Raw genomic sequence first — 15,849 nt, 5'->3', positions numbered from 1 at the left:
AAACGACGATATATTTGAAGATACAGAGAATAAACTGTATGCTCAGTGTGGTTACTCTATCACATTTTTACTACACGTGACGTCACGCTGGCGTTCCCCCCACCACTTTGAATCATACACCTGTGAGTGATCAACCTTTTGTCTACTAACGTTGAGTTTAGACTAAATTTCATTTTAGACTGGATTAAATCCAATTCTCGTTCGCAAAGACCTTAAAGATGCATAGACTCACATGCAGCGCTAGTGTTGTACTTGGAATTGAAATCCGCCATTGAGGGGGCAACCCATAAGATTATTAAATACCAATGCCACCAATGCCTTTGTGATCTATCGTATTACAAATAAATAATATATAATATCTCGTGCTAAAATACGCCAATGGCGGCCTTCAATTTCAAGTAAGAGCTATCATTGGGAAGGCATAGGCATTGTGGGTCTATATCTCTTTAAGGTCTTTGCTCGTTCGTTAAAATGTGGCTCATTTTTAGTTTAAGCCACCAGCTGATCAAATTCAGTTCAAGCGTTGACTGTGCAAACGGCCTTTAATGAACGAAAAAAAAATAACTGAAAGGTAGCCTACTATCATAGCCACCTCAAATACAAGGCCCCGGCCTACGATATTGCAACGTCGCAGCGTAGGCCTAGAATCTAATACATGATTGGTAAAAAAGATTTTTAAAAATACCAGCTGATCTTTTCACCAATCATGTATTAGATTCTAGGCCTACACTGCGACGTTGCAATATCGTAGGCCGGGGCCTTGTATTAGAGTTGGCTATGCTACTATATACACAATATAATCCGTACACAAAAACCAAACTAGACCGGACAAAACTAGAAATTAGAGATAATAAAAGGTAGCCTACTATTTACAAGTGGATCCGTACACAACAGTGACAGTGAAAATATAATCCCCATACGTTCTAATGGGATTATTCATACTGGCTCGGCCGGGCTGAGTGGAAACAGTCCAATAACAACTCATGGAAAATATATTCTCACTGTCACTGTTGGGAGCGGATCCAGCTCAAGAGATTATAATACATAAGATTAGCTGTTTGAGTCCAGAGATCGTCAATTATTGATGATAAATCCATCGATTCTCTTCTAGCTCAGGTAGTCCTTGACTTCCACAACATCTGTGAATACATAAAAATATGTGTTAAATTATGTCATACATAATAATATGAATATCGGGACACCGAACTTCGCTCGTTATTTATTTATTGATAAACAGAACTCGATTCTTTAAAATGATCGGGGAAGGACTAACAGGAACAGCCTAAAACTGTTTCTACCCCGATTTTTTATTTATACAATATAAATAATAGTCCAAAAGTAGGATATGTTCCATACACTTGAATTCAGGTCCAATTTTTAGTCCAAACATTTGAAAACAGAAAAGTTCTAATTTAGATTGTTTACCGACCAAATTGAATAACAAAATAACACTCACTATTCACTTAAAACTGTAAAATAATGATTAACTTTGAAAATTATGATGAATTTGAAAGCATCGCGAGAATATGATTATTATTTTTCATTAATATATGAATAATTTGACCTTTGAAACCTTCAAGGTTTCTTCATCTTTTAGGTTGTGCTTATAAAAACCGATCAGAGAAGGCTTCTTTTCAAAAAAGAATGGTTCTCGTAAAATAATCACGATTAAAATTTAACCGGCTTTAGTGCAACCGGCACTCAGATTCATATCTCAAATCACTGACATGTCTTAAGGTGCGTACAGATTTACGCGCCGCGAGCAATTCGTTTTTAATCAGCTGATGCCAAGTTTCTTATATAAATGTATCTTGACGTTTCTGTACAGACACATATAATTATAATCAGCTGATGAAAAGTGAATTGCTCGTGTTCGCGGCGCGTAAATCTGTACGCATCTTTAGGTGGGCCGTCCACTAGAGCCGTTTTCGTCCGAACTAGCATCGGCCGAAAACTACCGAACGCGACCGAACGATCTCCTAACAAAGAAAGGAATAGATGCTCGTCAATTGCAACAAGTACAGGGCCGTGCACGGCCGTCTCCGGCCGATCAAGTTTTTGATCCGAATTGAATGGGATTTTCCGGCTCCATCCGGCCGAACTAACTAGTCAAGCTGAGACAACAAAGTGTTCCTAACCTAAAATTGTTTCACAGTCTTGTTTGTTCTTTGAAGTTGTTCTGTTTTATAAAGTTTCAACTATGGACAATGAAAAGTTGATAAGTTTGGTTCAAGAGCATGTTCCATTGTGGGATATGCGAGACAAAAGATATCATCGTCGTGATGTTCAAAGGAATCTGTGAACAAAGATTGCTTGATAATGAATAACTAATTTATTCATTCATTTATTCACAGACAATAGATACAATGCCGGTAAAAACAACAGGCATTCGCCCAAATCTGTTTTAAACCTTAATTTGGAATACACAATCTAGAGGTTATGTAAATGATAACTTTAATTTTTTTTTAAACATCTTCATTGCTCATAAAAACAAAATAAAAAACTTATTATAAATATTCTAGAATATAATATTATGCTATTTTACAAATAAATTAAAATTCACACACTATTTTGAGTCCAAAAAATATTTAGTGAATATTTGTTTATTCAATTTTCAAAATCTCAATATAATCATTGTTTATGAAAATTTTTGGTGGCTATGATAGTAGTTGGTTCAATATTTATTCAATAGTTCAGCCGACTACTGAACTAGACTGACGTAAATGGTTCCTATGGACGACCGTGTTCGGCCTGATTAACGGCCGGCAGATTCGTCCGATCCAACGGCCGAACGGATCGGTTGAATACGGTTCCAGTGGGCGGTTACCTTAAGGTGCGTACAGATTTACGCGCCGCGAACACGAGCAATTCACGTTTTATCAGCTGATGCCAAGCTTTTTATATCTGTATCTTTTACCGTTTCTGTACAAATACAGATATAATTACCTGCTGAATGGTGAATTGCTTGTGTTCGCGACGCGTTAATCTGTACACACCTTTACCAAGCATTGCTTGAGTATGTAGTGCATTTCGACGAAATAAAACTAAGCAGTAAAATTCCTGCCGAAACAATCAGTAGATTACTGATTGTTCAGTTAATTTAATATTTATCGAAGTTTTGAAATGTCTATAGTGAGGTCCACGTTATAATGGCAGTGAAGAAAGATAGAAGAAAAACGTTGCCAAGTCTCTCCATTTTGCCACTGACTCTACACAGCTGTTACTCAATTCATCCCATTAAATTTAATCTAATAATAATTATCATTTCCTTGATAAAATAATCAATTAAATGTCAAATTAATCAGGAAAATATATTTTTTCATAATTTGATTCGAAAATATGCTTTCATAACTGAGATCAGATTTTTATTTTTATACAAACCTGAAATGGCGGCTAATTTAAAAATCTGGTGTGGTACACTCACACAACTTTCCTTGCTCATTGAACTAACTATAAGCCTCATTCTTAAACGAGAATAACATAATGACGATTGGCGGCAACATATTTGAAACTACGATCAGACTTCTGTATAAGTTATGTGTATAGTTGTTTTCAGAGTACTTTTTCCTCTGTGTAAATTGTGAAATTCGATATTTTTTAAAAGTCGTCAAAACAGCTGTTCTACAGATGAAATATCTCGATGTGTTCTTTTTATGAACTGCTCTACCTACCTACCTCATGCACGAGAAAGAGGCTACAAAGTCCATTTCTCAAGGATGGGGAGGATCCCTCATTAGTTTCTCAGAAAGGAGACTCATTCCAGTTAATAAAGCCGATAAATAACTATACAGGGTATGAATTTGAAAAAAATCGGTCAAGTCATTTTCGAGAAAACCATGAAAAACATGGTTTTTTAGTGATTATCCGCCATTTTTCTCAATAATATTACGGAGCTCCTGGAATTTTTCCAGAAATAAGACTCATGTCAGCTGATAGGGCTTATAAATAGCTATCCATGGTATAAATTTGAAGAGAATCGTTGGAGCCGTTTTCGAGAAAACCGTGAAAAACATGGTTTTTTAGTGATTATCCGTCATTTTTCTCAATAATATTACGGAGCTCCTGAAATTTTCCCAGAAATGAGACTCATGTCAGTTGATAGGGCTTATAAATAGCTATCCATGGTATAAATTTGAAGAAAATCGTTAGAGCCATTTTCGAGAAAAACGTGAAAAACATGGTTTTTTAGTAATTATCCGCCATTTTTTCCGCCATCTTGGATTGAATTTTATTGAAGTTCTTATTGTCGGGTCCTCATGGTATAAGGACCTTAAGTTTAAAATTTCAAGTCAATCGGTTAATTAGGAATGGAGTTATCGTGTTCACAGACATACACACACACACACACACATACACACACACACACACACACACACACACACACAGACCAATACCTAAAAATCATGTTTTTGGACTCAGGGGACCTTGAAACGTATAGAAAACTTGAAATTGGGGTACCTTAATTTTTTTTGGAAAGCAATACTTTCCTTACCTATGGTAATAGGGCAAGGAAAGTAAAATGCTGTGATACAACAATCTGAATTTCAAAACAACAGAAAATAGGTTATTTAGTAAGTATTCGATTCCAATTTCTTTTTAAATAACAGAAAAATAGAAATCCTATTTTAAATAAGTAATTTCAATGGAAATAATTCTGAAATAACCTTTCAATATTATTTATACCGGTACGAGGTCTAACCTATGCGTATAGGCTAACTGAAGCATGGATGAAGTCTACGATGGTTAGTATCAACTTTTAAAATGTCATTTCAGGTATTTTAATTTGTGTTTCTCATACGGTAATGTCTAAAAATTATTTCATTGTTTCAAAAATACATTTTAAATCAATTATACGACTTGTGTACTCAAATATTTTGATAGAATGAAGAAAAACAATGGCGGCTGAGAATTGTTTGTCAACTTTTGTACAGTCACCGTCAAAAGTAAAAATAAAATATTCTGGAAAACGGACAACATTGCAAAGCGAGAGAGAGATAGCGCTATTTGTTTTGTTGTATGATAGAAAAGGACAGCAACAGTATTGTCAATTGTAAACTGCCATTATAACGTGGACCTCACTATAAATGTAGAGCTGCGTACAGACTAAGGGTGTGATCACATTGAATGCGTAGCATATCACTATTTATCTATAAAAGATTCATGAGCTGACATCATAGAAAAATTCTTTCTATTAATATTACCTATTACAATAGGTAATAACAATAGAGAATACTGCCCGTGAGCCGGTGCCAAATACTGTAATAAGGTAAGTTGATCACAGGAATAATCTAAATAAGGCTATATTACCTCGGGAGCACTGTAGCTCCTCAATACTGGAGACTCCTCTTGGTCTGGATATCCTCCAATATCTGCCTGAGTTCCTCATCCTCGAATCGGCCCTCCAGACTGGGAATGAGAGCCTTGGCCTCCTCGGGGGTCTCTGGACACAGATTCGCGATCGACGCCAGCTCGAATTTGTGCAACTTCTTCTGGGTCAGCAGGTTCCGAACGGCCGCTATCGTTTCCTTCAAAATAAAATCAACAATAAATTTTGTTTCTCTCACAATTATTACAATTTGAATAAACTTTTTATAAAAAAGGGTGATGACTCTCATATACAATTCACGTGAGAAAACCTGTCTATCTAGCCTACAATACAATATCTAGACAATATTACCATAGAGAAATGATGAGAAGATTTTTTGTCAACTCAAGGCGATAACTGTCGACTACGGACTATTATAACTGTTTTGTCGAGGTGAGTGTATTGAACGGCACATTATGAGAGACTATCAGCTTCACCAAAACAACTACTAGGACTATCGGCTTCAGTTAACAGTGAAATTTGCAACATAAACGCCCTATACCATGGGATATCTTCTTATGCGATCTTTTATCTATGATATTACGGGTCGATGCCAAACGACAGTCGATGTCCTGCGACAGTCGAGGCCAGCGACGACAGAGACCTGCGACATTTGAGGCCAGCGACGGTAGAGAACTCCTGAAAAAGAGGCCTCAAATGTCGCCTTCGTTAAGCAACAGTTGAGGCCTCTTCAACTTTTGTACAGGCCCGACAGTCGAGACCTGCGACCGTAGTGAACTCCTGAAAAAGAGGCCTCAAATGTCGCCTGTGTCAGGCGACAGTTGAGGCCTCTTTAATTTTTGAACAGCCCCGACAGTTGAGACCTGCGACCGTAGAGGCCTCAAATGTCGCCTGCGTCAGGCAACAGTAGAGAACTCTTCAATTTTTGTACAGGCCTCGACTGTCGCGCCCCTGTCCTTGTTAGTACTGTACCTTATCTTTGGATTCGCGGAATCGTTCAGTGTAGGTGTCGTACTTCTGGAAGACATTGCAGTCCAGTTTAGGCCTATAGGTTTACTAATTTATAAATTATTTACCAAGCTACTAAAAGAGCAATATTCCTTAGAGACGAATCTACGATTCTAACCACACGGCTGCTATTGTTTGCTGTAGATTTCTATATCAATATACTTATAGACTAAAGAGGAATAGACTACAGCCTTCAAGGGCCAAGCCACACGAGTCGTTTTTTCAGTCGGCTTGAAAGGACAGGAAGCTCTCCGATTGGCTGATTGGTTAAGCGTATCTTGTGAGCTTCCAGTCCAGCCAGCCGGAGAGCTTCCGGTCATGTCGTACCAAACTGAAAATACGCCTCGTGTGGATGGCCCTAATACAGCCATCAAGCGACTAGGATCGCAGTCATTGCTAAGGAGATGCACCTCAAGGGCCGAGGTGTTTTCGACATGCCTCGATACGTCAACCCAATTAACCAATCTGAGAGCATCTTATTCTGTAAATACGCTCGTGTGGCTATGCCCTAATACAGCCGTAGAGCAGCTAGAATCTTAGAGTCATCGCATCTTAAGGGTCGAAACATACGAGGCGTTTTTTCAGATAGCATGACAGGTCTCGACACTCCATCCCAATCACCCAATCGCAGAGATTCCTGACCTGTCGTGCAAACTAGTCTAAATAAACGCCTTGTGTGTCAAGATAGATAACAGTTGAACATCGTCATAGAAATAAATTTGAAATAAGCTATTGGAAGAACCCTAACATCAATAAAATATAAGGTAAGAGAACAAAATTTAACCGAGATAATTAATATTAGTAGTTCTGTGAACAGTAGACCTCACGCAGTATTCTCATCCACAAGTACCAGATGTGAACTGTTTCAAATGTTAACAAACTCAGTTCACGTTTGAATTTGTATTCCATATGATATAATTCATCCAGTTCCGTGATTATCTTTCTATCTGATGAAAATTATTTTTTTAGAATCGAAAATATTATTTCTCCAGCATTATTTAGTTCATTTGTTTATTTTTATTCACCTATTAATTCGTTTTTCGAATGTGAGAATATTGATACTGATGGGCACGCATAATAATACCATGACCGCAAAACAAAATATTGAAACCAAAGACCTTAAAGCTGCGATTAGACCAAATTTATTAAAAAAATGTTAATAACTCAATCCTTTTAGATTATATTAGATTGAACATAACTTATCATACACATGATGAACATATGTGTTTGTCAACTTCCGTTCAATCTAATAGAATCTATAAGGATCAAGTTATAACCATTTTGTTAATAACTTTGGTGTAAACCCAGCTTAAAGATGCATACCTCTTTAATGTCTTTGATTGAAACTATAGACCTTATACAAATACAGTAATAGACTGGCTTCTCCACACATCTATGTAATCACTTGTCAGCTGATTTATGATGAATAATTCAATAGTCTGATTTTTACTCTAATATTGGCGTATGAAGGAGGCTCCTTTTTCTTTTTATATTATCCTTGAAATGCAAAATTTCCAAAAACCTTCCAAAAACGTCGACGCGCAATTTAAAAAGGAACATACCTGTCAAATTTCATGAAAATCTATTACCGCGTTTCGCCGTAAATGCGCAACATATAAATATATAAACATTTAAACATTAAGAGTAATGTTTACTCTAAACATTACATTAAGAGTAATGCCAAACCGTCGACTTGAATCTTAGACCTCACTTCGTTCGGTCAACAATGTGCCTAATTTATAAATATTCTTCTTCCATTTAGATATATGACTCGAGATTCCTGCTCCAGCATTGTTTTTTCATTTTTCAATGGACACGCTTACCTTTATTTTGAGTACCTATTCCTCTGTTTTCTTCCTTCCCCCCATTTCTCCCTTACCTTTTCCCTCATTACTTCTCTTCTCTTCTTTGCCTGCCTATTACATGGGAAAACATAGTTGGCTAGGTATCTTCCTCTCTTTTTTCTCTTCTCCAACACACCCAACCACAAAGCCCATGAGACTTTTCTGGCTCGAAATCAGTTTCCAAGTCCGAGGCCGTAGGCCGAGGACTAGAAAAGATTGAGGGCCGGAAAAACATTTTTGCCCTAGGTGCGAACGCTATTTTTCGCCACACAGAAAAATAAACAATATATATATATATATATATATATATATATATTATATATATATATATATATATATATATATATATATATATATATGAGAATAATGGTTTACTAAGCACTTCCGAAAGCAGAAGTGGAAGGTGATAGCTCTAGCAAATCTGAGGTAATCTGAATATCAGGAAATTGTCCAAGTATTTTTATTTTTTATTCTGATTTGTCTAAATAACCTAAAAGATTATGTTCAATTATGTGGGAGGTTGAGTTTATACTTTTTTATTCTTTCAAATGACAATAAGATGATATTATTATAAATGTTTTATTAATAATAATAATAATGAGTTTCTGTTCATGGCGTGGTCATAAGTATGGCCACAAGTGAACAAGTCAACAACATAAAAACTGTCATAAGACAGGTCAAGAACAAAAATACACATTAAACACAAAAAGCAGCAAGCAGAAGAGGCAGCAAGACTAATGCAAGAAGTATCTACTTACAGTCTGAGGGTCACAATCATAGAACTCCCTCATAGAATAGAAGGAAAGCCCTCAGTCTCCTCTTCAAGACTGTCTCTGGCAGAGTCCTGGCTGAAACTGGCAGCTTGTTCAAAATTTTAGCTGGCTGGTTGATGAGGCTGCTCTGGGTCCTCCCCAATCTACAATATGGCAGGTCCAGCCTCAGCCTGCCTCTGGTGCCATGATCATGCACATCACCCCTGGCAGGCAAAGTACAGACACTGTGGAATGCCTTTATAGCTGACCTGTAAATGTAAAAATTGAATACAGTGAGAATCTTTTCACTCACAAAAAGAGGCTTACAATGCGCTAAAAATTCTGCCCCACAAAGAATCCGGATGGCCTTCTTCTGCACCAGCAGTACATCTTTTACCTCAGAGGCACCGCCCCACAAGGTGATGCCATAGGCCATCACACTCTGAAAGAAGGCAAAGTAACACATGCGGAGATGGGCCTCTGGTACACATCTTCTCAGGCTCCTGAGCAGAAACAGCACCCTGCTCAACCTGCCACAGACTACCTGAATGTGCCCGCCCCAGGAAAGCTTACGGTCGAGAGTGAAGCCAAGGAGCTTCACTGGAGGGATATTTATTGAATAATGAACACAAATAATGAAAAGTTTTTTGATCAGCTGTTTTTTTTATCACCTTTCTTAGTTCCATGTTAGCGGCTGGAAAGGGTACTCTTTCCGGCCTAGGCCGGAAAGAAACCTGTTCTGACGTCAGACGAGAGTCGTCTGCAAATAATGTCTTTCAGATCTACGTAGGGACTGGAAAACAGCTGCTTTCTGTGCAGTGCGGCGAAAACTCTTTTTCATTAATGAGGTATTTGGAAGTTAACGCCCACATCTTCCTGAGACTAGTGAGTTCTATTATTAGAAATTGATACAGGAAACAATTTAAAAGACAATCCACAAATGTTGGTACCTTATTTTTGAACTTGCGGAATCGTTCCGTATAGGTGTCGGTTTTCTGGAAGACGTTGGAGAAGCCCTGCTCCTCCTCGGCACTCTCGTTCTGTTGCTTGCGATGCACAATCAGCATATGAACCTCACTGATCAGCAGCGTCTCTGCGTTCTCAAACTCCTTGGGAAACTGCAGGTCGGCTGCGTCCTCTTCGGTCAGGTCTACACTGCCCGCCGCCATTTTGAATCTACAAATCAAAGAGGAATACTTTATAAACAATTATGGCATTGTTTAGTCTTTATTCGTACAAGAAAAATGTTTAGTACGTGACTGTGAGAAACAAATCTTTTCCTCCACCTACTGTCTAAAGAGCCTACTTTACTCCCTGAAACATAATACCAAAGTGTCACTTTTTCGCTCTCGGTAGTGAAAAAACAGAAAAACTCCCTAGGGAGGAAAAGTGACTACATTTAAATAACATGGGAAGCATCTCTATTTTAAAAACTTACATTGTAATCTTAGACCAGTTATAGAATAGACAAGCTGGGAAGTCTAGCCTCTGAAGCCAACATCTACTGCCATATCTCCAAATCGTGACGTCATCATCGGATAGAAAACTTTCAGATTGTGTCTATTTCAGAAGGATGTAAATTATTATTCATTAAAATGGTAAACTCCAGCTGCGCTCCCGCTGAAATAGACACAATCTGCTATGGAAAACAATGTAAACAAACTCTACAGAAAAGTTTTCTATCTGATGCTGACGTCACGATTTGGAGATATGGCAGTAGATGTTGGCTTCATCGACTTTCAGTATGAATATACAATAGGCCGTGTCTATTCTATAACTGGTCTAAGATTGTAATAGCTAGGAAGGTCTAAGCTCAGATGAGGAAGCATATAGAGTAGTCAGTCATTGAGCCGACTAAATTCAATACCTCAACCAGGATCAACATATGAAATATATGTTTGTATGCTAAAATTATTACAAACTTCATATCACTAAAAAAATGTATGAATATTTTTTTCATATTCCATGCTATTCAAAATATCAGCCAACGAATATTCCTTATCAACTAATCAAATTTGAAACGGGAACTTCATCATAGCTGTAGTTGTGGCGGCCATTGTTGTTACAACTTTTGCCGACAGATAGCGCTGTCGGCAGAGAACTGTGATTACAAGCCAGCTGTTTCTATTTACTTTTTAGATTATGTTGTAGGTTAACAAATTGTTTGATCACGTACGTTTTTAAAAATTATTTTATTTTATTTTTTATAAAAATGTAGGTGGAGGAAAAAATGTTGTGTAGGCTATATCACGAGTGAAAAATGTTTTTTCTCCCTCAGGAAAATTGTTGCCCTCGGCTTCGCCTCGGGCTTCAAACTTTTCCCTCAGGGAGAAAAAACAGCACTTTTCACTCTAGATATACAAATAAATATTAGAAACAATTATTACTGTTTGATAAGTATAAAGTAAGTCTATTACAAGACGGGAGGAGTCAGGTCTGGTTACTGTTCCTAGATTATTGACTGCTGCTGGTCAGCGTAGCTTCATATATTTATCTCCATTATTTTTTAATATTCTTCCAAGTAATTTTGAGAGGTTTACTCGCCCAAAAAAACTTTGGACTACATTTGAAAAAGTATCTGGTTAGCTCTCATGGCTGGGATAGTGCCGAGAATTTCTGGATTACATTAGTATAGTAATTATTCCAATTGAATAGATTTCATTTTGTACCACATCTTATATCATGTTATACACTGGGCTAGGCAATATCAGGTCATTATTATAATTTACAAATTTTGTTGCATTCTAACACATATTGTATGTAAATATATTGATCTATTATAGCATCACTGATTTATCTTGTTTATTGAAAGGATTTGATTTTAGTTGTTAATGTATATACTGTAATGTTAATTAATAATAAGTAAGTAGTCAAAGTACGGCTGCTCCTTCCCCCAAGCTCGAGCTTGCTCTTTTGGGGAAGTAGTTCCTTATGTTTATTTGTATTTCCTATTGATTCATTTTGTTGTTATATTTCTAAATTGTGAATTATTGTAATGCTTTTTCAAGGAATAAATGACTAATAAATAAAAAAAAGTATTGTTACAGTAATAAAACTGCAAATAAAATAAATAAAAAAATATATTACTGTTAGATAAGTATTAAGTAAGAAGTGTTACAGTAATCAATCTATTATATCAGTACTCTGTAAATAATCGTAGTTCAAATGCTTCATGTAATCAACATGTCTTTATTATGAATTCTTAAGTGTTGCATTGTTTAGGGCCGGTTTCCGTCCTCGGGATTTATCCAAGTTCTAGACTTCAAACAGCTGGAGTAAGAAAATTGGCTTTCCGGAACGTGGCGTAGTCGTAGTCACATTTAAATTAAATTTCGAAAAACTAGAACACAAAATAAAATAAAGAGAAAATAGTGTAAAGTTTCAGCTATTTTGAATTATTTAGGAATGTTATTTTCGTTTCCAATTATAGAAATGAGAAGATGAAGATTGTAATAAAAACTGCGACTACGCCCAGTTTCGGAAAGTCAGAATTTTCTGACTCCAGCTGTTCAAAGTCTAGAACTTAGCTAAATCCCAAGGTTGGAAACCGGCCCTTATGCCCGGTTGCAGAGTCGTTACATAAAATCAATCATAGCTATGTGAGACATAGTTTAAAATGACTGACATAAATGGTTGTTTTGGTTGGTCGTTTACCAAAGCCCATTTAGTTATATCTTGAATTAGCATCACACATAAGTCACACTGCAGCTCTATTCACTTTTTTCCGTACATGCTTCTATCCAATCAATGTCTTGGCATCTGGGAAAGTTTCGATCGACATCACTGTGAACAGACTTAAAAGACCTCAAATAAAATTGATAACCAATATGTCGACTCTTGGCGTTTGGCAAGATTTCTCACCATATTTAGCGATTTGGAGGTTATAAACAACTTGAAAAAACTAGGAAGACAAAAAATAATTTACTTATATACAGATGATTTTTCTTTTAAAACAAGCTACCTATCACAACTCTAAAATGCATCTGGCGGGAGTAGATATTGGATTTAACAGCACGACTTCGGGCCCATAACTTAACTGACCGTTTTTAGCTATTGGAGACATAAATAAGCTCTTTTTAACGACTGTGCAACGAAATCATGTGTCTAATTAGACGTTTTTAGTTTAGAGAGCTATAGTTTACTTGACATCCGTGCAACGAAAACTGGAGTTATGGCTTCATAAATAAGTTTAATGCCTAATTTAAACTTTATGTGACGACTCTGCAACCGGGTATAAGTATTCTAATATTGAAAAAAATCTCTAATAACTTAGGTGACTGTGATCTTGGCTCTTTTGGATCAGGTCTACACTGCCCGTTGCCTTTTAGAATCTACAAAATCGGGGATAACCTTTTAATAGTTATTTTCCTACAGTTACGTTGAAAAGTGGCCATTGCTGCACTGATTACAGAACGCAAAGAATCACTTTTCCGCTCTAGTGCGGGAAAAATTTTTCTGCACTCCAGATTTGCAACATGGCAACGCAAAATACTTAGTAGGTTATATGGAGCAACAGTGCAGCAAAATCAAAATGAAGTTGGTAACTGCACTTACTGGGCTGCTATAGTGAGCAGAGGTGCAACCAAGCACAACGAGCAAATTATTAATTATATATTATAACCAAGGACAGCGAGGACTTTAGGATTTTAGGATTAAGGTTTTTATCAAAATAAAATTACACAGAAAAACATTTGATGGATTTCAGGCAATTTTACCCATAATTACCCACTTTTCATATTCAATGGTAACTGTAGGAAAAACTTAATGTGAAATACGTGCGCAAAGTACCTCTGCTGCACTCAAGAAACCATTCCGCCCTCGCCTACGGCTCGGGCGTAAACGTTTCTTTCGGTGCAGCAAACTGACACTTTGCGCACTAGTTGCACAAATAACTATTGTGCAACTAGTGCGCAAAGTGTCAGTTTGCTGCACCGAAAGAAACGTTTACGCCCGAGCCGTAGGCTCGGTTTCTTGAGTGCAGCAGAGGAACTTTGCGCACGTATTTCACATTAAGTTTTTCCTACAGTTACCATTGAATATGAAAAGTGGGTAATTATGGGTAAAATTGCCTGAAATGCATCAAATGTTTTTCTGTGTAATTTTATTATTGATAAAAACCTTAATCCTAAAATCCTAAAGTCCTCGTTGTCCTTGGTTATAATATATAATGTAATAATTAGCGCGTTGTGCTTCGTTGCACCTCTGCTCACTATAGCAGCCACAGCAGTCACTGTTACCAACTTCATTTTGATTTTGCTACACTGTTGCTCCATATAACCTACCAAGTATTTTGCGTTGCCATGTTGCAAATCTGGAGTGCAGAAAAATTTTTCCCGCACTAGAGCGGAAAAGTGATTCTTTGCGTTCTGTAATCAGTGCAGCAATGGCCACTTTTCAACGTAACTGTAGAAAAATAATTTACTTATATACAGATGATTTTTCTTTTAAAACAAGCTACCTATCACAACTCTAAAATGCATCTGGCGGGAGTAGATATTGGATTTAACAGCACGACTTCGGGCCCATAACTTAACTGACCGTTTTTAGCTATTGGAGACATAAATAAGCTCTTTTTAACGACTGTGCAACGAAATCATGTGTCTAATTAGACGTTTTTAGTTTTATGAGAGCTATAGTTTACTTTGACATCCGTGCAACGAAAACTGGAGTTATGGCTTCATAAATAAGTTTAATGCCTAATTTAAACTTTATGTGACGACTCTGCAACCGGGTATAAGTATTCTAATATTGAAAAAAATCTCTAATAACTTAGGTGACTGTGATCTTGGCTCTTTTGGATCAGGTCTACACTGCCCGTTGCCTTTTAGAATCTACAAAATCGGGGATAACCTTTTAATAGTTATTTTCCTACAGTTACGTTGAAAAGTGGCCATTGCTGCACTGATTACAGAACGCAAAGAATCACTTTTCCGCTCTAGTGCGGGAAAAATTTTTCTGCACTCCAGATTTGCAACATGGCAACGCAAAATACTAGTAGGTATATGGAGCAACAGTGCAGCAAAATCAAAATGAAGTTGGTAACTGCACTTACTGGGCTGCTATAGTGAGCAGAGGTGCAACCAAGCACAACGAGCAAATTATTAATTATATATTATAACCAAGGACAGCGAGGACTTTAGGATTTTAGGATTAAGGTTTTTATCAATAATAAAATTACACAGAAAAACATTTGATGGATTTCAGGCAATTTTACCCATAATTACCCACTTTTCATATTCAATGGTAACTGTAGGAAAAACTTAATGTGAAATACGTGCGCAAAGTACCTCTGCTGCACTCAAGAAACCATTCCGCCCTCGCCTACGGCTCGGGCGTAAACGTTTCTTTCGGTGCAGCAAACTGACACTTTGCGCACTAGTTGCACAAATAACTATTGTGCAACTAGTGCGCAAAGTGTCAGTTTGCTGCACCGAAAGAAACGTTTACGCCCGAGCCGTAGGCTCGGTTTCTTGAGTGCAGCAGAGGAACTTTGCGCACGTATTTCACATTAAGTTTTTCCTACAGTTACCATTGAATATGAAAAGTGGGTAATTATGGGTAAAATTGCCTGAAATGCATCAAATGTTTTTCTGTGTAATTTTATTATTGATAAAAACCTTAATCCTAAAATCCTAAAGTCCTCGTTGTCCTTGGTTATAATATATAATGTAATAATTAGCGCGTTGTGCTTCGTTGCACCTCTGCTCACTATAGCAGCCACAGCAGTCACTGTTACCAACTTCATTTTGATTTTGCTACACTGTTGCTCCATATAACCTACCAAGTATTTTGCGTTGCCATGTTGCAAATCTGGAGTGCAGAAAAATTTTTCCCGCACTAGAGCGGAAAAGTGATTCTTTGCGTTCTGTAATCAGTGCAGCAATGGCCACTTTTCAACGTAACTGTAGAAAAATAATTA

The 15,849-nt window shown here is 37.0% G+C and overlaps 1 protein-coding gene across 1 annotated transcript; it reads right to left on the bottom strand.

The window, feature by feature from the left end:
• Positions 1–781: 781 nt before the first annotated feature.
• On the bottom strand, positions 782–10,124 carry LOC111050973 (DNA-directed RNA polymerase II subunit Rpb4-like). The gene is made up of 3 exons (XM_039444268.1): positions 9,881–10,124; positions 5,308–5,525; positions 782–1,139 (listed from the first exon to the last, which is right to left on the bottom strand). Exons 1-2 carry the CDS (start codon positions 10,097–10,099, stop codon positions 5,328–5,330), a joined length of 417 nt encoding a protein of 138 aa, XP_039300202.1. The 5' UTR covers positions 10,100–10,124; the 3' UTR covers positions 782–1,139; positions 5,308–5,327.
• Positions 10,125–15,849: the final 5,725 nt, after the last annotated feature.

This window comes from Nilaparvata lugens, unplaced genomic scaffold (assembly GCF_014356525.2).
Source record: "Nilaparvata lugens isolate BPH unplaced genomic scaffold, ASM1435652v1 scaffold3978, whole genome shotgun sequence".
NCBI lineage: Eukaryota > Metazoa > Arthropoda > Insecta > Hemiptera > Delphacidae > Nilaparvata > Nilaparvata lugens.
Note: the sequence above shows the minus strand (reverse complement) of the source record. Positions and strands in the feature narration are given on the sequence as shown.